This window comes from Pristiophorus japonicus, chromosome 4 (genome assembly GCF_044704955.1).
Source record: "Pristiophorus japonicus isolate sPriJap1 chromosome 4, sPriJap1.hap1, whole genome shotgun sequence".
NCBI classification, from domain to species: domain Eukaryota; kingdom Metazoa; phylum Chordata; class Chondrichthyes; family Pristiophoridae; genus Pristiophorus; species Pristiophorus japonicus.
In genome coordinates this window covers 239,754,691-239,780,362 of record NC_091980.1, presented here as the reverse complement: position 1 = coordinate 239,780,362, position 25,672 = coordinate 239,754,691, and the positions used below count along the sequence as shown (strand labels likewise).

Here is a 25,672-nt window from a genome sequence, read left to right as displayed (position 1 = left end):
TCTTACGCATCCCCAATTTTCATCGCTCCACCATTGGTGGCCTTGCCTTCAGCTTCCGAGGTCCTAAACTCTGCAATTCCCCCATAAACCTCCTCTTAACCTCGGTTTCCCTTTAAGACGCTCTTTAAAACCACTTTACCTGTCCCAATATCTCTGTGGCTCGGTGTCAAATTCTGTTTGATAATGCACTTGTGAAGCATCTTGGCACATTGTACTATGCTAAAGGCACTACATAAATGCAAGTTATTTTTGTTGTTGTTGAAGAGTGGAGCAATAAGGTTAGTTTTGGATTGCATAGACAATAGGCTGAGAGGCCTCCTTCTGCATTGTAAACATTTATGGTTCAAATTCAACTCATCTATCTGGAGGCAAACTTTGATTTCTAACGAAAAACAAGAGCTACTAATTCCTCATAAATAATATTTAATAATTCTTTTACCTTCACAATTAGGCCAAGTGCTATATTTAGTTCTGAAGTGAAAAGCAATTGGCAGTCTTTAGTTCACAGCAGTGAATGAGTCCCGTGGGGACCAAGAAAGGAAAACATTTTTTACTGAAGCAAATGTGAAAATACTTCAGATGACTGCAATATATAACAGTACGCAAATTCAGCCTAGAGTTCTATGAAAGCCTTCTGTGTACTAAAGTGCAAGCAATGCAGAACTTTGACTCTAGCCCCATGAACTGAATTTAGCTGGCTCCATTTCCCTCGTTAACTTATAAGCATACATTCCAGAAATTCTCCAAACGCTCACATCAAGCTATTTCTTCTTTCTCTACAACCAATTGATGCTATGTGGTATTTTGTACAAATGAACAATTCTATGCTAATTTGAAAAACACTAACTGGATATGAAGCTCTTCATATGGCTGCTTGACCTCCGAGGCAGCAGCGTGATGGGGTAGCAAAAGCAGCGAGAGAGCTATGAAGATATTAACCAGTTCCATACACAAGGTAGATTGCAAAATCTCTGTAGTATTATTGCACATTATATATTGTGGAGCTATTGATGGAGGGGCGAGAAAAGAGAGAGAGGAGAGAAAAAGAAGGAGAGAGGAGAGAAAAAAGAAGAAGAGAGAGGAGAGAAAAAAGAAGAAGAGAGAGGAGAGAAAAAAGAAGAAGAGAGAGGAGAGAAAAAGGAGAGAGAGGAGAGAAAAAGAAGAGAGAGGAGAGAAAAGAAGGAGAGAGGAGAGAAAAGAAGGAGAGAGGAGAGAAAAGAAGAAGAGAGGGAGAGGAGAGAAAAGAAGAAGAGAGGAAGAGGAGAGAAAAGAAGAAGAGAGGAAGAGGAGAGAAAAGAAGAAGAGAGGAGAGAAAAGAAGAAGAGAGGAGAGAAAAGAAGAAGAGAGGAGAGAAAAGAAGAAGAGAGGAGAGAAAAGAAGAAGAGAGGAGAGAAAAGAAGAAGAGAGGAGAGAAAAGAAGAAGAGAGGAGAGAAAAGAAGAAGAGAGGAGAGAAAAGAAGAAGAGAGGAGAGAAAAGAAGAAGAGAGGAGAGAAAAGAAGAAGAGAGGAGAGAAAAGAAGAAGAGAGGAGAGAAAAGAAGAAGAGAGGAGAGAAAAGAAGAAGAGAGGAGAGAAAAGAAGAAGAAGAGAGGAGAGAAAAGAAGAAGAAGAGAGGAGAGAAAAGAAGAAGAAGAGAGGAGAGAAAAGAAGAAGAAGAGAGGAGAGAAAAGAAGAAGAAGAGAGGAGAGAAAAGAAGAAGAAGAGAGGAGAGAAAAGAAGAAGAAGAGAGGAGAGAAAAGAAGAAGAAGAGAGGAGAGAAAAGAAGAAGAAGAGAGGAGAGAAAAGAAGAGAGGAGAGAAAAGACTTGGATTTATATAGCACTTTTCACGACCACCAGATGTCTCAAAGTATTTTACAGCCAATGAAGTACTTTTGGAGTGTAGTCACTGTTGTAATGTAGGAAACGCGGCAGCCAATTTGCGCCTAAGCAAGCTTCCACAAACAGCAATGTGATAATGATCAGATAATCTGTTTAAAAGCACATATGAATGCTTATGGTTGCAGACATTGTAGCCTTGGACTGAAGCATTTCAGTACAAGGGCTAAACAGACATCACACACACATATCACAACACATTTCTGATGACTCAGGCTGGAGGATGAAATCAAGGAATGCAAAAGCTCATTTTAAATTACATCAGACTAGTTTAGTGTTACAGATTTTCCCTTTCCTGTTTTTTTCATAGGAAGAATGTTGCCAACAGGAAGGAACTGTTACATGGGTAGCAGAAACTGCATTCAAATAAAACATGAATCATTCTTCCTAGTTCAGAAATGCCAGTACAGTGAAGCATTTATATAGAGCTAAATCATGGAATCTCTGCAGGGTTTCTCAATGCAAGTATTTGTATTTGGAACTTTTCACCATTTGGGTTATCCACACAAACCAGCTTCTTAAAACCTAAAGTAGATCTATGCTAAATTAAGCAACCTTTAAGTTGACAACTGCAAACTAAGTTTTATCAGCAGGAATGCAAATAAAAAAATAATCTTACAATTAATAAGTGCATTTTACCCAATTATATGAATCAGTACATTATAGAGGGAATTGCACACTTGTCAGCATCTGTCAGGCACTCTTCAGTGTTTTACACATTGAAACTGTTGTCCACTGGGAGCCTGAAACTAATTGTCCTATACATGAAATGTTTAAAATGCTTGAATTAAAGTATTTCAGCTATTAAAATGAATCACTTCTGGAATGCTCAGGTCAATAACTTATAGTTGTAACCTTCAATTAAAGGAGAAATTATCCTTAAATTTAGTATTTGTTAAAGCAATAATCTAGCATTTTATTAATGATAACAATCTCAGTTATTGTAAAGTCTGACATTTTATATGATAAATTCAGGAACATATGTAAATTCTTCGACAGTAATCAATTTAAACATTTATTACTACGGCATATTTGAGTGCGAGTACATAAATGTCTTGTGCCACATCAGACTCTGCCTCTGAAGGCCAGGGCCTAACAAACTAATCATTTCAAACAAGAAGCATTTCCTCCCAAACAATGTTAATACCAGATCCTTCAAGTCTTCCTCTGTCACTGCTTCTATTATGCCAGTTCAAAATATTAATTTCAGCCCTTGAACTGAAGGTTACTTAAAGAAAAGCACCACAGTTAGTACAAACGTGAACTAAAATGGACATTATTTGTATTGTGAAAACTCCTACGAGTGGTGGGAGAGGAGAGGCACAATAAGGGTTTCTGTTTGTCATCAATTGACATTTCTTGGGGAATATGCATGTGCCAATGTCAGGCAAGAACAGGATTTGGCTCAGTAAGGATATCATCTACAGTTGAACAGCCTCCAATACTCACTGTCTATGCTCACACATGAAGTGCCAATTTTGAGGTATGTCAGAACTGCTGGGATCCAAATTACCCCAGTGTCAGTGGTTTAAGTGAAGGGAGAGGGAAAGAGAGAAAAAAAATAGCCAAACATACACTTAAAAAACTATTGAAGGCAGCTCGATTAAAAAGTCTCATCACCTTGGGCTTCTTTGTTAAATTCAGGCTTAAATGGAATATTGCAAATAAAGAGCTGCAAAGTAAAATGCACATTAATGCAAGAGGAGACTTAATGATATTAGAGTGAAACATAGGAACAGAAGTAGGCCATCTGGCCTCTCGAGCTGCTCCGCCATTTAATAAGATCATGGCTGATCTGTAACTCAACTCTATTTACTTGCCTTTGCTCCATATCTTGATGTCCTTAGCTAACAAAAATCCATCGATCTCCATCTGGCATCCAGATCCTTTTGGGGGAAGAGAGTTCCAGATTTCCCCGACCCTTTGTGAAAAAGTATTTCCTAATTTGACACCTAACTGGCCTCTCAATTTAAGATTCTCAACAGGTTTCTCAGTATTTACCCTAAAGAATCCCTTTATCATTTTAAACACCAATTATATCACCCCTCAACAATTGGGGAATAGAAGCCACATTTATGCAACCTGTCTTCATAATTTAACCCTTTAAGTCCCAGTTTCATTCTGGTGAGCCTGCTCTATAGCCCCTCAAAAGGCCAATATATCTTTCCTGAGGTGCATGCCCAAAACTGAATGCAGTTCTCCAGATGGGGTCTGACCAAGGCTCTGTACAACTGAAGCATCACTTCCTCACTTTTCAATTCCAATCCCCTTGAAATAAAAGGCCAACATTCGATTAGCTTTTTGGATTATTTTTTGTAGCAGTGTGCTAGCTTTTAATGATTTGTGCACATGGATACCTAAATCCCATTGTTCTTCCAAAGCTTCTAATATCTCCCCATTAAGAAAACATTCCAATTTATCTTTCTCAGCTCAAAAATGGATGACCTTACCATTTCCAAAATTGAAGTCAATCTGCCAGTTTTGCTCACTTACTTAGTCTGGCTATATCCCTTTGTAACTTCCTGCTCCAAACAAGGGTTATCTGCAAACTTGGATATACAACTCTCAATCCCTTCATTCAAGTCATTAATATACATTGCAAAAAGCTGAAGCCCCAGTAGAAATCCCTGAGGAACAGCACATTTCACATCCTGCTAATCAGAAAATGTTCCCTGCATCCCTACTCTGTATCCTACCTTGCTACCAATTACCCACAAGTCACAGATTACCTCCAATTCTGTGCGCTCTCATTTTCTGCATTTTAAGAGTATGTATTACTGAAAAGCAGAAGACAGTCAGTTTCTCTAAAGAGCCAGTGAATGGTTCCAATAAATGCCCCCAGTTTAACTGACTTTTTAAAAAGGCAGTGGAGCCATTACATGAGGAAGGATTAGCCAAAAATGAGAACTCATGTTGGCTCAATACTGTTCTATTTACCAAGATTTCAAACAACTTTTTTTGAAAAGAAATGGATTGGAGAAAGCATCCCAGTGGGAAAATTTCTCCAAGAACCACAGAAATATTGCAGGTGTTGGTTGGTATGTAATCTACAAATTGGCAGCAGAAACATCAGATTACATAGGAAATACAGCCATGAAATGGGCCATTCGGTCCAATCAGTCCATGCCAGCGTTTATGCACCACTCGAGCCACCTCCAGTCTTTCCTTATCAAAATCTATCAGTATAAATCTCCCCTTCTCCCTCATATGCTTGTCCAGCCTCTCCTTAAATGCATCTATACAATTCACTTCAAGCACTCCCTGTGGTAGCAAGTCCCACATTCTCATTACCGAGTAAAGAGGTTTCTTCTGAATTCCCTATTGGATTTCTTGGTGACCTCTAGCTATGTTCTTCCCCACAAGTGGAAACATTCTCTCTATCTTTCAAAACCTTTCAATTTTAAAGACCTCTATTAGATCACCTGTCTCTTTTCAATAGAAAAAAAAAGACCCAGCCTGTTCATCCTTTCAAGATAGGCATCATCCTTGTAAATCTTCCCTGCACCCTCTTCAGTACCTATATATCCTTTTTATGACGACCAGAATTGTACGCAATACTCCAAGTGTGGTCTAACCAAGGTTCAATACAAATTTAGCATAACTTCACTACTTTTCAATTCCATCCCTCTAGAAATAAACCCTAGTGCTTGGTTTGTCTTTTCTCATGGCCTTGTTAACCTGTGTCAGTACTGTCTGTGATGTGGGTATTTGTACTCCGATCTCTCTGCTTCTTTATCCACCCAGACTTGCACCCTCCAAGTACTAAGTGACCTCCTATTCTTCCTACCAAAATGTAATACCTCACATTTATCTCTGTTGGAATTCATTTGCCAATTAAAAGCCCATTCTAAGTTTATTACTGTCTTCCTGTAATTTGTTGCAGTCCTTCCCAGTATTGACTATCCCTCCCCAATTTGGTGTTATCCTGCAAATATAGAAATTGTGTTTGATTCCAAAGTCTAAATCGTTAATATAAATTGTGAACAACAGTGGTCCCAGCACTGATCCTTCTGGGACATTACTTCTCACTCTGAATAACTACCTTTTATCCCTCCTCTCTGCTTTGTCTTGCAGCCAGCTAGCTATTCATCCTGCTATTGTCCCCTGACTCTGCATTCTCTGACCTTATCCATCAGTCTATTATGTGGTATCTTATCGAAGGCCTGTTGAAAATTTAGATAGATAAATTACTTCCACTGTATTACCCTCAACTACTCTCAGTTACCTCTTCAAAATATTCAATGAGGTTGGTTAAGCAAGACTTTCCCTTTTGAAATCCATGCTGACTATTCATTATTATAATTTTTGGTTTCTAGATGGTCTTCTATTTTCTCCTTTAGTAGGAATTCCATTACTTTGCTGACCACCAATGTTAAGCTGACTGGTCTATAGTTGCCTGGACATATTCTGATCGATTTGTAGATTTTTGGCATTAATCAGAATTTATTCATTTAAAGATTCAACATTTGGTGAATAGTTGGACCTAAAAAGTGTCATTTTATACTTTTTGGATTGATAAAAGGGATGATGCACTATTACTTCTGATCCCTGGAGTTTTAAATGATGCCTCATTGTCTCAATCTAATAGGTTGAAGTGCAAGCATCAGTGCAATAATTTAATAACTTCAGTAATAGCAGGAAACTACACATCTGAATGTATTGTTAAGTACTGAACTCATTGAGAGAATTACCCAAGAGGTGCAGAGGTAGCAAGTATCAGAAGGCAATATATCTTCATTCAAAAACCTCAAGCTGAATTCACAAGATCTTCAAGTCTATTCAATGTGCCAGCTTTCTGGAATAAGGCTAAATATCAAGGCTTCTATACATTCAGCCCAAAATAGCAACTTGTGGAAACAAATCCCATCCTTAATAGATATAAACATCAATACATGCCCACCCATAAAGAATACATTAATTGGGAAGAGGTCATGGGGTCAACCTAGGCATTAGCTATGGCTCAGACGTAGCATTCTTGCCTCAGTGTCAGATAATTGCGGGTTCAAGTCCCACTACAGAGACTTGAGCACACAAATCTAGGCTGACATGCCAGTGCAGTACTGAGGGAGTGCTGCACGGTCAGAGGTGCCATCTTTCAGATGATAAACCAAAGCCCTGTTTGCCTTCAGGTGGACAAAGAAGATCTAATAGCACTATTTTGAAGAGCAGGGTGTTCTCCAGTGTCCTCGTCAATATTTATCCCTCAACCAACGTCACCATAACAGATTACCTGCTCATTGCCAATTGTAGAACCTTGCTGTATGCAAGTTGGCTGCTGTGTTTCACATTATAGCAGTGACTATACTTCAAAAGTAATTCGTTGACTGTAAAGTGCTTAGGGATTTCCAGAGGTCATGAAAAGCATTATAAAAATGCATGTTTTACTTAAAATGAATCCTATTGCTGCACAATCTGAGACCAGAATCTCATACAGATGGTTCAATTAGGAAAGTTCCTAGAAACAAAAGATTCAAGAACCTGCAATGATTCTCCTGGCCAACACATTTTCAGAACAGGAGAAGTACCATATGACTCAAAGACCTGTTTTGAATCGCAACTCCAAGATTAGAGGCTTTCATTTCACAAACACATCAAGATTAAATTGAACTTGCAGAGTTGGCAAAAATTCCTTCTACAACCAACATCAAAACTTTAAGGGTGAAAAGAGGTAGGTATTCATAGAAACATAGAAAATAGGTGCAGGAGTAGGCCATTCAGCCCTGCACCACCATTCAATAAGATCATGGCTGATCATTCACCTCACTACCCCTTTCCTGCTTTCTCTCCATATCCCTTGATCCCTTTAAAGGCCATATCTAACTCCCTCTTGAATATATCCAATGAACTGGCATCAACAACTCTGCGGCAGGGAATTCCACAGGTTAACAACTCAGTGAAGAAGTTCCTCCTCATCTCAGTCCTAAATGGCTTACTCCTTATCCTTAGACTATGTCCCCTGGTTCTGGACTTCCCCAGCATTGGGAACATTCTTCCTGCATCTAACCTGTCTAGTCCCGTCAGAATTTTATATGTTTCTGTGAGATCCCCTCTCATCCTTCTAAACTCCAGTGACTACAGGCCCAATTGATCCAGTCTCTCTTCATAGGTCAGTCCTGCCATCCCAGGAATCAGTCTGTTGAACCTTCGTTGCACTCCCTCAATAGCAAGAATGTCCTTCCTCAGATTAGGAGACTAAAACTGAACACAATATTCCATTGATGTCTCACCAAGGCTCTGTACAACTCCAGTTAAGACCTCCCTGCTCCTATACTCAAAACCCCTAGCTATGAAGGTCAACATACCATTTGCCGCCTTCACCGCCTGCTGTACCTGCATGACAACTTTCAATGATATATGTACCATGATATCCAGGTCTTGTTGCACGTCCCCCTTTCCTAATCTGCCGCCATTCAGATAATATTCTGCCTGTGTTTTTGCCCGCAAAGTGAATAATCTCACATTTACCCACATTATACTGCAACTGCCCACTCCCCTAACTGGTCCAAGTCACCCTGCAGCCTCTTCACATCCTCCTCACAGCTCACACTGCCACCCAGTTTAGTGTCATCTGCAAACTTGGAGATATTACACTCAATTCCTTCATCCAAATCATTAATGTATATTGTAAATAGCTGGGGTCCCGGCACCGAGCCCTGCGGCACCCCACTAGTCACTGTCTGCCATTCTGAAAAGGACCCATTTATCCCGACTCTCTGCTTCCTGTCTGCCAACCAGTTCTCTATCCACATCAGTACATTACCCCCAGTACCATGTGCTTTGATTTTGCACACCAATCTCTTGTGTGGAACCTTGTCAAAAGCCTATTGAAAGTCCAAATACACCACATCCACTGGTTCTCCCTTGTCCACTCTACTAGTTACATCCTCAAAAAATTCTAGAAGATTTAGCATGATTTCCCTTTCATAAGTCCATGTTGGCTTGGCCCGATCCTGTCTGCTTTCCAAATGCGCGGTTATTTCATCTTTAATTGATTCCAACATGTTCCCCACTACTGATGTCAGGTTAACCAGTTTTTTCTCTCCCTCCTTTTTTAAAAAAGTGGTGTTACATTAGCTACTCTCCAGTCCATAGGAACTGATCCAGAGTCGATAGACTGTTGGAAAATGATCACCAATGCATCCACTATTTCTTGGTCCACTTCCTTAAGTACTCTGGGATGCAGACTATCAGGCCCTGGGGATTTATCGCCCTTCAATCCCATCAATTTCCCACCTCATAAGGAGATCCTTCAGTTCCTCCTTCTCACTAGACCCTTGGTCCCCTCGTGCTTCCGGAAGGTTATTTGTGTCTTTCTTCGTGAAGACAGAATCAAAGTATTTGTTCAACTGGTCTCCCATTTCTTTGTTCCCCATTATAAATTCACCTGAATCTGACTGCAAGGGACCTACGTTTGTCTTCACTAATCTTTTTCTCTTCACATATCTAGAAGCTTTTTCAGTCAGGTTTTATGTTCCCGGCAAGCTTCCTTTCATACTCTATTTCCCCCTCCTAACTAAACCCTTTGTCCTCCTCTGTTGAATTCTAAATTTTTCCCAGTCCTCAGGTTTGCTGCTTTTTCTGACCAATTTATATGCCACTTCCTTGAATTTAACACTATCCTTAATTTCCCTTGTTAGCCATGGTTGAGCCATCTTCCCCATTTTATTTTTACTCCAGACAGGGATGTACAATTGTTGAAGTTCATCCATGTGATCTTTAAATGTTTGCCATTGCCTATCCACCGTGAACCCTTTAAGTATCATTTGCCAGAGGGGAAAACAGGTTTCTGACCAAGACTTTTATGCACTGCAGAATGAGAAAAATGACAGAATGATCATATTCATCACTGCAAATGAAGTAAAACTCTGGGATTTAGACAACTACCTATAAACTAAGTGGATGATAAATAAGTGAAGAACAGAATTATTTTAAAAGAGAGAGTACTGTTTGAATCAGTGTACAAGTTATACACAGTTTTGCAGGTCACAAAAGCTGCTATGCATCATGGATAGTTGCTGCATAATGACATTTCTGATGGAAGGATTGTGAAATTTTCCTGAACTTTTGACTGATACATCAGTTTACTAGAAGTGAGCGCAAATTGCATTGGAACAAAGTTAATGCTGTGTACACTTCAAACAGGATTATATATTTTTGACCCCAACTAACATATATCCCAGATCATTCACTCTCGGGGGGGGGGGGGGATTTTAACCCCAAAAACAGGCAGGTTTGGTCAGGTGGGAGGTTAAAATGTTAAATATCTGAATCCTGACCCCAACCTGCCCACTTCCTGTTTCAGAGGTGGGACTGGGGAAGGGGGATTCCTGGGCCTGAGGAATCCCAGCAGCTGCATCGAGGCAAGTACAGCCTCGGGGGAGCACACCTTCTGGGCTTGGAGGACGTGTTGCCCCTACCCCGGCCCCCAAGCTCCACCACCGTCTCATACAAATCCCCCTGGGCCGGGGATCAGACCGAGCCAAGACTGCAGCCTCTTCTCCAGCATTCCCCACCTGAATGGAAGCCAAGCCTGTACATTAGGCTGACTTCCGGGGGAACTAGTCAGAGATATCACACGCTTGCTGTGGAGTTAAAACTCCATAGTATGCCCAGGGGGAGGGGGGGGGGGGGGTGGGGGGGGGGGGAGAAGGGAGGGGTAACGGGATCAGGACATCTGGGTTTCGCAAGCACCACCAGGTTCATCCCCAACCCCGCTCCCAGTGGGTACAAGTGTTAAAATTCCCCCATAATTTCACCAGTTACATTTCATCCTGCAAACATGTCACAATTAAGATGAATGTAAAAGTGTCAATTTATAAGCCAGCAGAAAAAGGATTTCTTGGTAAAATACCTGCTTGTTTTTATACTTTTTCAAATAGCGAGGCGACACAAAGCACTCTGGATTGATGTCTGTTGAATTCTGGTCTGGAATAACCTGTGGGTCAGGGTTTAAATGCTGCATCTTCAAAAACGATAAGATATTCTGCACCTCAAGGCTGTATGAGCTGTCTGCCATCGTCTTGCCCTTTGATGCTAGTCTGCAGGCTGCCATCCACTGTGCATACTGCTTTTCCTGATACAAGGAATAAAATGTAAATTCAAAAGGAAAGTATTTTACCCCTTTTTAAGCTGTTCACTTGAATACTGATTTTCTTGGATTTCAATATTTATCAACAAACATTCTTTGTAGTCAAAACTATTCACTATCATAATCAAATGTCATCAGGCATCAGGCAAGTCAGGTTTTATATCTCAGTTCATGGAGGTGCCCTTCAGTCAGAATTGCAGCTAATTAAGTCATAAAGATTACAAGATATTTACAGCAATGCCATGTTCATATTTTTAAACACTAAATAGAAAAGCTATGAAGTCTCCATTAACATCAGTATCAAAGTGGATACCAATTTTTATCACCATGTACAACTGATTTATATGGCCCTCACAAACGAGTGATGTATTAAATTACTCTTACGTATTAACAAATTAGAAACTTTAAAGCAAGTTATCACAATCATGTTACAAGGTCAAAGAGCGCAGACTGGGGCAGGAGGAAGAGAAGAGACAGATGGGGACAGTGATTTAACTGTTCCATAATTTTGTCAGTTTATAATCAGGTCCACTTGTTAATTATGATCCAGTAAGACAAATTCTACTTCGAATACGTGGGGTTTTCCAGAATGTTTGGGATTGTGTTTGGGGAGTCTGTCCATTTTTCCAATGGTACATTGACCTACGTGATTAGCCACTGATGGATATTTCACTTGCATTGGATAAGAGGACAAGTGACACAGGAATACGGAATTGAGGGGAAGGGAAAACATTTTACCAAGCAACGTTTTGCAGGTTACAATTTTTTTTTTGCAATCCACCATTGTACTCGAGGTTCAAATGAGTCTTAAATTACATTAACATTCATATCGGTGTATACAAAAGTGTTTTGCCCAAGTAGGATGCAATTGGTAAGCATGTATTTATGTTACATATTTATTCAATATTTTACTAATTAAAGCAGTCACAATCACAAAGACACATTGGAAATAAAACAGAAACCAAGTTATTATTGGCCCAAATTTCAGCTCGAGTTGCTCCTATTTTTTTTTGGAGTAACTAGTTTAGTATGGAGTATCTTAGAAATCGCAATTCTCAGCATTTAGTTTGCTCCAGTTCTAGTTAGTTAGAATAGTTTCGTTTTAGTACAGTTTTTTTCCCCCCAAAATGGGCGTCACCAGCCACTTACACCTGTTTAGGCAGCGAAGTTACTCCAAACTAACTTAGAATGGAGTAAGTCTCGATTTTAGAACGCTCAGAAAAACCTTGCCTACACTTTAGAAATTAGGCGCAGGTAGTGAGAAATGGGGGGGTGGGGGGAATGAAGGAGAAGGGGGGAAGTTAGGGGATTTTACAAAGCTTTAAACACTTCACTTTTTTAACCAATAAAAAGCCATCATCAATGATAAATGAATCAATAAGTCAATAAAAATAAAACATTTAAAGTTTCTGCTCACCTACTGCAGCACCAGGAGCCCTCCATCAGCCTGCTGAAGAAATGCTTGGGCGGGGCCCGCCCCCAATGAGATACCGGTCGGGCGGGCCCCTCCGCCAACGAGGAGTTTGGGCGGGGCCCACACCCGAGGCGATGCCGGTTGGGCAGGCCTCACTGCCGCTGAGTTCGGGCGGGGCCACCCCTGTTAGGGTGCTGGGCAGGTCCTGCCGCCAGAGGCAAGAGCAGTCAGGCCACTCTGCCCGGGATAGGGGCGATGTCCCTTTGGCCAGGGATAGGGTCGTCACCCAGAGACAGGACGCACTGGGAGGGCCAGGAGCTACTGCGCACGCACGCAGCTGCCGGCACTTTTTTTGGCGCAGGGCTGTAGCTCCGCCCCCAGCAGCTCCTGCTGCGCCGCGCCGAGCTGGAAATGGCCCAACATATATCAGAGAATCGCGAGGTAAGTATTCAGCGCAATTTCTGTTTTAGTAGGGCTCCGAAACTTGAGCCCATTAAAACTAGAAATTATTTTCCAGAATTTAACAGGATTTGTATTGACTTTAGGATTAGAGATCATTTGTATTTTCTTCTTGGATATATTGTTCACATTAAATCAATGTAAACATTATTCATAGCAGTAAGTTTCTTTTGAATTCTGAAATGATAAACTTATTCGTACTTACATTATCACAACGGAGCCAGATTTCATTCATCCCCTCTGCCACTGGTATCAGCAACTTGATATTGAACTTTTGTCCAGATATGTTTACATCAGGAGTCACCTCACAACCTGTTGCATCAAATTATAGTAGAAATCACCAGTAATTTCATCAAGAGTATAAATGTGGCTTACTTTTAAAACATATTAGAAACATAGAAAATAGGTGCAGTAGGCGGCCATTTGGCCCTTCGAGCCTGCACCACCATTCAATAAGATCATGGCTGATCATTCACCTCAGTACCCCTTTCCTGCTTTCTCTCCATACACCTTGATCCCCTTAGCCATAAGAGCCATATCGAACTCCCTCTTGCATATATCCAATGAACTGGCATCAACAACTTTCTGCGGCAGGGAATTCCGCAGGTTAACAACTCTAGGTGAAGAAGTTTCTCCTCATCTCAGTCCTAAATGGCTTCCCCATTATCCGAAGACTGTGTCCCCTGGTTCTGGACTTCCCCAACATCGGGAACATTCTATCCGCATCTAACCTGTCCCATCCCATCAGAATTTTATATGTTTCTATGAGATCCCCTCTCATCCTTCTAAACTCCAATGGTATAAAGGTCCAGTTGATCCAGTCGCTCCTCACAGGTCAGTCCTGCCATCCCAGGAATCAGTCTGGTGAACCTTCGCTGCACTCCCTCAATAGCAAGAACATTCTTCCTCAGATTAGGAGACCAAAACTGAACACAATATTCCAGGTGAGGCCTCACCAAGGCTCTGTACAACTGCAGTAAGACCTCCCTGCTCCGATACTCAAATCCCCTAGCTATGAAGGCCAACATACCATTTGCCGTCTTCACCGCCTGCTGTACCTGTATGCCAACTTTCAATGACTGAAGAACCATGACACCCAGGTCTCGTTGCACCTCCCCTTTTCCTAATCTGCCGCCATCCAGATAATATTCTGTCTTCGCATTTTTGCCCCCAAAGTGGATAACCTCACATTTATCCACATTATACTGCATCTGCCATGCATTTGCCCACTCACCTAACCTGTCCAAGTCACCCTGCAGCCTCCTAGCATCCCCCTCACACCGCCACCCAGTTTAGTGTCATCTGCAAACTTGGAGATATTACACTCAATTCCTTCACCCAAATCATTGATGTATATTGTAAAGAGCTGGGGTCCCAGCACTGAGCCCTGCAGCACTCCACTAGTCACTGCCTGCCATTCTGAAAAGGACCAGTTTATCCTGACTCTCTGCTTCCTGTCTGCCAACCAGTTCTCTATCCACATCAGTAGATTATCCCCAATACCATGTGCTTTGAATTTGCACATCAATCTCTTGTGTGGGTCCTTGTCAAAAGCCTTTTGAAAGTCCAAATACACCACATCCACTGGTTCTCCCTTGTCCACTCTACTAGTTTATATCCTCAAAAAATTCCAGGTGGTTTGTCAAGCATGAATTCCCCTTCATAAATGCATGCTGACTTGGTTCGATCCTGTCACTGCTTTCTAAATGCACTGCTATTTCATCCTTAATGATTTATTCCAACATTTTCTCCATTACTGATGTCAGGCTAACTGGTCTATAATTACCCGTTTTCTCTCCCTCCTTTTTAAAAAGTGGTATTACATTAGGTGCCCTCCAGTCCATAGGAACTGATCCAGAATTGTTAGACTGTTGGAAAATGACCACCAATGCATCCAATATTTCTAGGGCCACTTCCTTAAGTACTCTGGGATGCAGACTATCAGACCCCAGGGATTTATCAGCCTTCAATCCCATCAATTTCCCTAACACAATTTCCCACCTAATAAGGATTTCCTTCAGTTCCTCCTTCTCACTTCACTCACTGTCAGGAGCTGATGACTAATCAATCCATAAGTTCAGAACAAAATCCACCTGAATAATTTGAAATGATTATTGCCCAGTTTAATATCAGATCTAGAGCAGTAATTCAGATCACACCAATCAAACATCTCTTGCAGATTTCTTAAAATCTCATTTATTTTTTTACCCAGGAGAGCAAATAAAATTCTGTCCCAAATGTTCGTAATCTGTTCTTCTAGATGGAGACCCTTCCCCAATGAACTAGCTGAATAACCATTGTTCTCCTGGTGAGCTAAACTCTAGGTAAAAGTAACACTTGCATGTACAGATACATTGTGATGGTAGCGACAAACAGGATAACAACTTTCATTTATACAGCAATTTTAACATAGAAGCACATTCCAAGCCATTTCATAGAGGTGCAAGAAAAAATAGACACCAAGCCAAAGGAGATATTGGGAGGGATGAACAAAGGCTTGGGTCAGAAAGGTAACTTTCAAGGAAAGTGGAGAGGCAGTGGGGTTTACTCACAGAATTAGAGTGTGGGCCCTAGGCTGCTGAGGATACGATCATCAATGGTGGGGTTAAGGGAATGGAATTAGGCTCGAGTCAGAGGAATGGAGCGTTGGGGTGGGGTGGTCCTCAAGGTTACAGAAATGGGGAAGGGGTGCAAAGCTATGGAGGGATTTAAACAAAAGGATGAGAATTTTGAATTGAGGTGCTTGGTGACTGGGAGCCAATCTAGATCAGCAAGGACTTGGCGCAGGATAGGATACAGGTAGCAGAGTTTTGGATAACCTGAAGTTTATGAAGGGTGCAGGATGGAAGGCTGGCCAGGAGGACAGTGCAGTAAAGCAACAATCCTTTTATGATTTTGCTGCCAATAGTTATCAGAGGAAATTTTCCTCCGTACAGAGTTTTTAAAATCATTTTAATTGTACTGGGAGCAACCCGAAGCCAAGTAAAACAGGGAGAGAAATTCTTTGCAAGATACAGCCCATTACTTGAAGGCAGGAGCACTTGCAAAAGTGGTAACCACAGTATGACACAATCAGAAAGCTGAACTCTCTCCCCCAAAAGGCTGTGGATGTTTAGTCAATTGAAATTTCTAAGATGGAGATCAATAGATTTTTGTTAGGCAAGTATATCACGGGATGTTATTCAGAAGTACATTTATACTATGCCTAACAAACAGCATTTGAATGCAGCACAACGTGGTTGTTAACCTGAAATGAATGGTTGTGATTGGTTTTCCACAAATGGGACAGCAGATGGAAAATAGACCCTCCCCCCACCTCAAAAGCACAATGATGCAGATGCTGAAAATCTGAAATAAAAACAAAATGCTGGAAATACTCAGGTCAGGCATCATCTGTGCAGAGATGTTGTTTCCGGTCGATGACCTTTCGTCAGAATTGGAAACTGTTAGAGATGTTGCAAGTTTGAAGCAAGAGGTTATGATCTGAAATTGTTGAACTCAATGTTGAGTAAGGAAGTCTGTAAAAGTGCCTAATCGCTCGAGGAACTGTACCTCATCTGTCGACAAGGCACTTTAGAGCCTTCCGGACTCAGAGTTCAATCATTTCAGATCATTACGTCTGCCCACGTTCTTTCACAGCAGCTCATTGAGATGGTTTTGCTATTTCCATCTTTTGCTTCTTTATTTCTCCCGTTACCATCATCCCTTGCGTCATTTAATCTCTTCTGTCTTCCACCCTATCATAGACCTTTCTTTTCCTCCCCCCTCCTCTGAATTTCTTTAAAAATGGGTCACATCTTTAACTTTTTCTACTTCTGACAAAAGATCAGCAACCAGAGATGTTAACTTTGTTTCTCTCCACAGATGCTGCTTAACCTACTGAGTATTTACAGCTTTTTCTGTTTTTAATACCCTCCAACTCTCCTGGCTTCCTCTTAGCTGTTTCCTTAGCTCTAAGTAGATATTAGGAATAAACAAATCATTTTTGGGTTGGCAGGCTGTAACTAGTGGGGCACTGCAGGGGCCTCAGCTATTTACAATCTATATCAATGACTTGGATGAAGGGACCACGTGTAATGTATCCAAGTTTGCTGACTGTAAAATTGTGGGAAAGTAAGCAAAAGGATGTGGGATAAGTTAAGTGAATGGGCAAAAACCTGGCAGATGGAATATAATGTGAAGTTATCCACTTTGGTAGGAAAAATAGAAAAGCAGAATTTTTTTTAAATGGCAAGAGACTGGGAAATGTTGGTAGTCATGAGGGACCTGGTTGTTTTTGTACACAAATCACAGAAAGTTAACATGCAGATTCAGCAAGCATTTAGGAAAGCAAATGGTATGTTAGCCTTTATTAAAGGGATTGGAGTACAAGAGTAAAGAAATCTTACTACAATTAAATAGGGCCTTGGTGAGGCCACACCTGGAGTACTGTGTAGTTTTGATCTCCTTACCCAAGGAAGAATATACTTGTCTTAGAGGGAAACAAAGGTTCACTGGATGGAATCCAGAGATGAGAGGATTGTCCCAAGAGTTGAAATTGAGTAGACTAGGCCTACATTCCCTGGAGTTTAGATGAATGAGAGGTGATCTCATTTGAAACATACAAAATTCTTACAGGGCTGATGCTGGGCATCTAGAACCAGGGGTTACAGACTCAGAATAAAGCATCAGCCATTTAGGACTGAGATAAGGAGAAATTTCTTCACTCAAAGGGTTCAGAGTCTTTGGAATTCTCTACTCCAAAGAGCTGTGGATGCTCTGAGTATATTCAAGACAGAGATTGATAGTTTTTTTGGATACTAAGGGAATCAAGTGATATTGGAATAGTGCAGGGAGGTGGAGCTAGGGTAGATGATCAGCCATGATCTTGTTGAATGGTAGAACAGGTTCAAAGGGCTGAATGGCCTACTCCTGCTCCCAATTCTTAAGTTTTGTTCCTTAGGGATTGGATGCTGGGAGGAGGGGGTTGAAGCAGGAGGGAAGAGGAAAGAACATACGAAATAGGGGGAGGAATTGGCCATTTGGCCTCTCGAGCCTGCTCCGCCATTCAATATCATGGCTGATCTGATCTGGTCCTCAACTCCACTTCCCTGCTCGCTCCCATTAACCCTGGACTCCCATATAATTCAAACATCTGCCTATCTCTACCTTAAATATATTCAATGACCTAGCCTCCAGTTCTCTGGGGTAGAGAATTCCAAAGATTCACGACACTCAGAAGAAATTCCTCCTCATTTCAGTTTTAAATGGGCGCCCCCTTATTCTGAAACTCTGCTCCCTAGTTCTAGATTCTACCACGAGGGGACCCTTCCTCTTTGCATCTACGCTGTCCAATTCCCTCAGAATTGTATACATTTCAATAAGATTACCCCTCATTCTTCTAAACTCCAATGAGTATAGGACCAACTTGCTCAACCTTTCTTCATAAGACAATCCCTTCATCTCAGGAATCAACTTCATGCAACTTCTCTGAACTACCTCCAATGCAAGTATATCCCTCCTTAAATAAGGAGACCAAAACGATATTCAGTACTCCAGGTGTGGTCTCACCAACAGCTGTAGCAGGACTTCCCTACTTTGATACTCCATCCTCCTTGCAATAAAAGGCCAACATCCATTTGCCTTCCTAATTACTTGCTTTATCTGCATGCCAACGTTGTGTTTTTCATGTACAAGGACACCCAAATCCCTCTGTACTTCAGCATTTTGTAATCTTGCCCCACTTAAATAATTTGCTTTTTTATTTTTCCTACCAAAATGAATTACCTCAGTTTCCCACATTATGCTCCATTTGCCAAATTTTTGCCCACTCACTTCGCCTATCTATATCCCTTTGCAGATTCTTTGCATCCTCCTCACAACTTATTTTCCCATCTATCTATCGATCAGCAAACTTGGCTACATTACACTTTGTCCCTTCCTTAGTTAGCCATGGGTGGTTCATCCTTCTCACTGGAATATATCTTTGTTGAGAGTTATGAAATATCTCCTTAAATGTCTGCCACTGCTTATCTACTGTCTTACCCTTCAATATATTTTTCTAGTCCACTTTAGCCAACTCTGCCTTCATACCATTGTAATTGCCTTTATTTAAGTTCAGGACATTAGTTTAAGTCCTAGCTTTCTCATCCTTAAACTGAATTTGAAATTCTATCATGCTATTATCACTCTTCCCAAGAGGACACTATTATACTATGGCATTAACTAATCCAGTCTCATTACACATTACCGGATCTAAAACAGTCTGCTCACTAGTTGGTTCCACAATGTATTGTTTTAAGAAACTATCCCGAATACACTATGAGCTCTTAAGGCTACCGTTGCCAATTTGATTTGTCCAAGACTAAAATCACCCATGATTATTGCTGTATCTTTCTTACAAGCCTTCATTATTTCTTGATTAGTACTCCGTCCTACAGTGCAGCTACTGTTAGGGGGCTTATAGACTATTCCCTCTGGTGACTTCTAACTCTTACTATTTCTTATCTCCACCCAAACTAATTCTACATCTTGATCTTTTGAGCCAAGATCATTTCTCACTACTGCACTGATTTCATCCTTTAGCAAGAGCTAACGCACCTCCTTTTCCTTTCTGCTTATCCTTACGAAATGGCAAATACCCCTGAATATTCAGTTCCCAGCCTTGGGAACAGTATCTATCTGAACTATGCCGCCTGCTACCACATCATTTTCTTTTACTCCCTGAAAATGATGGCAGTGTGTCCATCTCTCACTTCCAGACAGATCCACTAATTGTGATCCACAGGGACTTGCGCTGCATTGGACTCATCACTACTTGTTCTGCCTTACAATAAAAGTACTTCATCAAACTGGCATGCTTTTCTACCTTCTCCAGCAGATACTGGATGCCGCTGATTGTCGTTCTAAAAGTAGCCCTTACCTCGCAAGTTCATCTGATGAGCTGGAGGTCCATGGGATTCATCTTTGCTTTTGTAGCAGGAAATGGAGGTGTCTTTAAATGTGCACCAATATGGCTTGTAACCTTTTAGTGTTAATTTCTTTGGTCTGAAGGAGACAAAAACATTTTAATAAATTAAAGTCCCACTCGTTCACAGCAGTTAAACAATGGCCCAGAAATTGCGGTTGGAAGCTTTCCGCGGACAAATGCCTCTGACTTGAAAAATTTCTACGAACTTACCCGGTGGGCCGGGAGGTTTGGAGCATTGTGGTCCTGGGCCTGTACGCAAAGGCTTACGTAGAGGCCCACGTATCCCTGGGAAGTAGGCGCTTCACACACATCCCTGTGACCATGTGGGCCAGCCCAACCAAAGTAGGGGCATTCCCATTCATATTTGGGGTGAGTTTCTGTATATACGGACACGCCACAAGTATGAATGGGAATATCCCAAAAAATACACAAAAACTTAAAATAAATTTAAAACATGGCATTTAAAATCAATCACAATGGAATTTAATTAATTATTTACAACAAGGAGCATCTTGAGGAGAGAGGTAGAGGGATTTCCAGTGCCTCAGCAATTGAAGGCATGACCGCCATGGTGAAGCGATTATAAATCAAGGATGCGCAAGAGGCCAGAATTAGAGGAAAAATAGAAAATACGTACAGGAGTAGGCCATTCGGCCCTTCGAGCCTACACCACCATTCAATAAGATCATGGCTGATCATTCACCTCGGTACCCCTTTCCTGCTTTCTCTCCATACACCTCGATCCCTTTAGCTGTAAGGGTTATATCTAACTCACTCTTGAATACATCTAATGAACTGGCATCAACAACTTTCTGCAGCAGGGAATGCCACAGGTTAACAACTCAGTGAAGAAGTTTCCCCTCATCTCAGTCCTAAAGGGCCTACCCCTTATTCGAAGACTGTGACCCCTGGTTCTGGACTTTCCCAACATCAGAAACATTCTTCCTGCATCTAACCTGTCCAGTCCCGTCAGAATCTTATACGTTTCTATGAGATCCTCTCTCATCCTTCTAAACTCCAATGTATAAAGGCCCAGTTAATCCAGTCTCTCCTCATATGTCAGTCCTGCCATCCCTGGAATCAGTCTGGTGAACTTTTGCTGCACTCCCTCAATAGCAAGAACATCCTTCCTCAGATTAGGAGACCAAAACTGAACACAATATTCCAAGTGAGGCCTCACTAAGGCCCTGTACAACTGCAGTAAGACCTCCCTGCTACTATACTCAAGTCCCCTAGCTATGAAGGCCAACATATCATTTGCCTTCACTGCCTGCTGTACCTGCATGCCAACTTTCAATGACTGATGAACCATGACACCCAGGTCTCATTGCACCTCCCCTTTTCCTAATCTGCCACCATTCAGATAATATTCTGCCTTTGTGTCTTTGCCCCCAAAGTGGATAACCTCACATTTATCCACATTATACAGCATCTGCCATGCATTTGCCCACTCACCCAACCTGTCCAAGTCACCCTGCAGCCTCTTAGCGTCCTCCTCATGGCTCACACCGCCACCCAGTTTAGTGTCACCTGCAAACTTGGAGATATTACACTCAATTCCTTCATCCAAATCATTAATGTATATTGTAAAGAGCTGGGGTCCCAGCACGGAGCCCTGCGGCACTCCACTAGTCACTGCCTGCCATTCTGAAAAGGACCCCTTTATCCCGACTCTCTACTTCCTGTCTGCCAACCAGTTCTCTATCCACGTCAGTACATTACCCTCAATACCATGTGCTTTGATTTTCACACCAATCTTTTGTGCAGACCTTGTCAAAAGCCTTTTGAAAGTCCAAATACACCACATCCACTGGTTATCCCTTGTCCACTCTGCTAGTTACATCCTCAAAAAATTCAAGAAGATTCGTCAAGCATGATTTCCCTTTCATAAATCCATGCTGACTTGGACCGATCCTGTCACTGCTTTCCAAATGCGCTTCTATTTCATCCTTAATGATTGATTCCAACATTTTCCCCACTACTGATGTCAGGCTAACCGGTCTATAATTACCCATTTTCTGTCTCTCTCCTTTTTAAAAAAGTGGTGTTACATTAGTTACCCTCCAGTCCATGGGAACGGATCCAGAGTCGATAGACTGTTGGAAAATGATAACCAATGCATCCACTATTTCACTTCCTTAAGTACTCTGGGATGCAGACTATCAGGCCCCAGGGATTTATCAGCCTTCAATTCCATCAATTTCCCACCTAATAAAGATATCAGTTCTCCTTCTCACTAGACCCTCAGTCCCCTAGTACATCCAGGTGGTTATTTGTGTCTTCCTTTGTGAAGACAGAACCAAAGTATTTGTTCAATTGGTCTGCCATTTCTTTGATCCCCATTATAAATTCACCTGAATCCAACTGAAAGGGACCTATGTTTGTCTTGACTCATCTTTTTCTCTTCATCTATCTATAGAAGCTTCTGCAGTCAGTTTTTATGTTCCCGGCAAGCTTCCTCTCGTACTCTATTTTCCCCCTCTTAATTAAACCCTTCGTGCTCCTCTGCTGAATTCTAAATTTCTTCCAGTCCTCAGGTTTCCTGCTTTTTCTGGCCAATTTACATGCCTCTTCCTTGGATTTAACACTATCCTTAATTTCCCTGGTTAGCCACAGTTGAGCCACCTTCCCCATTTTATTTTTACTCCAGACAGGGATGTACAATTATTGAAGTTCATCCATGTGATGTTTAAATGTTTGCCATTGCCTATCCACCGTCAACCCTTTAAGTATCATTTGCCAGTCTATTCTAGCCAATTCACGCCTCATACCGTCAAAGTTACCTTTCCTTAAGTTCAGGACCCTAGTTTCTGAATTAACTGTGTCACTCTCCATCTTAAGAATTCTACTCTTCCCCAAGGGGCCCTGCACAACATTGCCAATTAGTCCCTTCTCATTACACATTGTCCAGTCTAGGATGGCCAGCTCTCTAGTTGGTTCCTCAAAATACTAGTCTAGAAAACCATCCTTAATACACTCCAGGAAGTCTTCCTCCAACACATTGCTACCAGTTTGGCTAGCCCAATCAATATGTAGATTAAAGTCACCCATGATAACTGCTGTATCTTTATTGCACACATCCCTAATTTCTTGTTTGATGCTATCCCCAACCTCACTGCTATTGTTTAGTGGTCTGTACACAACTTCCACTAATGTTTTCTGCCCTTTGGTATTCCGCAGCTCCACCCATACCGATTCCACATCATCCAAGCTAATTCCTTCCTTATTATTGCATTAATTTCCTCTTTAACCAGCAACGCCACCCCGCCTCCTTTTCCTTTCTGTCTATCCTTCCTAAATGTTGAATACCCCTGGATGTTGAGTTCCCAGCCTTGGTCACCCTGGAGCCATGTCTCCGTGATGCCAATTACATCATATCCATTAACTGCTATCTGCGCAGTTAATTTGTCCACCTTATTCCGAATACTCCTCGCATTGAGGCACAGAGCCTTCAGGCCTGCCTTTTTAAACACACTTTGCCTCTTTAGAATTTTGCTGTAATGTGGCCCTTTGTTTTTTGCCTTGGGTTTCTCTGCCCTCCACTTTTACTATTCTCTTTTTCTCTCTTGCTTCTGCCTCCATTTTATTTCCCTTGGTCTCCTTGCATAGTTTCCCCTCCCCCTGGCATGTTAGTTTAACTCTTCCAACAGCACTAGCAAACACTCCCTCTAGTACATTGGTTCCAGTCCTGCCCAGGTGCAGACCGTCCAGTTTGTACTCCCACCTCCCCCAGAACCGGTTCCAATGTCCCAGGAATTTGTATCCCTCCCTTCTGCACCACTCCTCAAGCCACGTATTCATCTGAGCTATCCTGCAATTCCTACTCTGACTAACACGTGGCTCTGGTAGCAATCCTGAGATTACTACTTTTGAGGTCCTACTTTTTAAATTTAGCTCTTAGCTGCCTAAATTAGTCTTGTAGGACCTCATCCCGTTTTTTTTAACCTATATGAACCATGACAACTGGCTGTTCACCCTCTCTTTTCAGAATGTCCTGCACCCGCTCAGAGACATCCTTGACCCTTGCACCAGGGAGGCAACATACCATCCTGGAGTCTCGATTGTGGCCGCAGAAACATCTAGCTATTCCCCTTACAATCGAATCCCCTTTCACTATAGGTCTCCCACTCTTTTTGCTGCCCTTCTGTGCAGCAGAGCCACCCACGGTGCAATGAACTTGGCTGCTGCTGCTGCTCTCCCCTGATGAGTCATCCCCCTCAACAGTACCCAAAGCGGTGTATCTGTTTTGCAGGGGGATGACTGCAGGGGACCCCTGCACTGCTCTTCCTGTTGGTCACCCATTCCCTATCTGGCTGTGTACCCTTTACCTACGGTAAGACTAACTCGCTAAACATAGAAAATAGGTGGAGTAGGCCATTTGGCCCTTCGAGTCTGCACCACCATTCAATGAGTTCATGGCTGAACATGAAACTTCAGTACCCCATTCCTGCTTTCTCGCCATACCCCTTGATCCCCCTAGTAGTAAGGACTACATCCAACTCCTTTTTGAATATATTTAGTGAATTGGCCTCAACAACTTTCTGTGGTAGAGAATTCCACAGGTTCACCACTCTCTGGGTGAACGCGCTATTCACATCATTCTCAGCATCGAGGATACTCAAGTGAATTCACCCGCAGCTCCAGTGCCGCAATGCGGTCCGTCAGGAGCTGCAGGCTGGTACACTTTCCGCACACGTAGTTGTCAGGGACACTGGAAACGTCCCCGACTTCCCACATAATACAGGAGGAGCATAACATGTGTCCGAGCTCTCCTGCCATGACTTCACCCCTAGATTAACTTAATTTGGCAACAATGCTAAAGATTACTTACTGATAAAGAAAAAGAAAAACTACTTACCAATCACCAGCCAATCACATACCCCCTTGGCTGTGACGTTAACTTCCGATTTCTTTCTACTACTTTTTTGCCTCCCTGCTGCAGCTGCACCAGCTGGTCTCTCCGACGACACTGCTCCACCTCTCGAACTCCCGCTGCCTCCCCAACTCGATGCTGGCCTTTTGTAGGCCTCTCTGACGACGCTGCTCCATCTCTCGAACTCCCGCTTCACTCATATCTCCCAGTATGCAGTACACAGCTGCATCAAGCAAGCTACCAATGCCCTATTTGCCAGGATCAACCAATATATTTTCTTTACCATGGATGCGAACACTCAGACTACATTCAAGTAGCCATCAAGGTACCAGCAGCTTTCATCAACAGGGAAGGTTATTATTCAATTAATGTCCAGCTGGTGTGTGTTCACTGCAGAAAGATCGAATCTTTGTCAGTTTCGAAGGCAGCTGTCATAACTATCCTGCGACACTCATCGATTCCCTACTATTCCACCCTCCCAGGAATGCAAGAGGATAGCTGCTTGGAGACAGGAGTTACCCCCAGCACACAGACGATACCCCTGCACAACCTCACAATGCCTGAACAGTTCAGATACAATCAGTGCCATGGGATCACAAGGACCACCACTGAGCACACTATTGTGTTTCTGAATGGTCAGATGCTTGGGTAGGTCTGGGAGCTCCCTACAATATGCCCCATCACACTAGTTTTCTGCAGATTCAAAAGCTGCTTTAAAATGACCAAAGTACCAAACGAGATTAAGGTGATTAAATCTAAACACTGAAATGTCAACCCACAGTGCCTTTCCTAAAGGCTTACTAGCTTTTCTACTCCTACAAGGTGCTCCTCCAGTGGCTTCAGCAAAGCTGGTGGAAGGCTGCTGTTGCTTATGCCGAGACCTTTGAGTGGCTTCAGGGACCTCGAGTCAGAGGGGGCCTGGCTTCAAACTGTTGCACTTCGGCTGGTGCCAGGGCGATAAAAATATCAGACCAGGTATATCCAGTCTAAAATTTAGAGCAGAGCAAATTTTAA

At 42.1% G+C, this 25,672-nt stretch overlaps 1 protein-coding gene across 4 annotated transcripts in view; it reads right to left on the bottom strand.

Annotated features, from left to right (window-relative positions):
* The window catches only part of fermt2 (FERM domain containing kindlin 2), a 144,520-nt gene that overhangs the window by 15,808 nt on the left and 103,040 nt on the right, over positions 1 to 25,672 (bottom strand). For all 4 annotated transcript variants that reach the window (XM_070879200.1, XM_070879201.1, XM_070879202.1 and 1 more), the window contains 3 exons: positions 19,738 to 19,862; positions 13,042 to 13,148; positions 10,727 to 10,948 (listed from right to left, as the gene is read on the bottom strand). In XM_070879200.1, the coding sequence (XP_070735301.1) occupies positions 10,727 to 10,948; positions 13,042 to 13,148; positions 19,738 to 19,862 (454 nt within the window). The remainder of the gene's footprint in view (positions 1 to 10,726; positions 10,949 to 13,041; positions 13,149 to 19,737; positions 19,863 to 25,672) is intronic.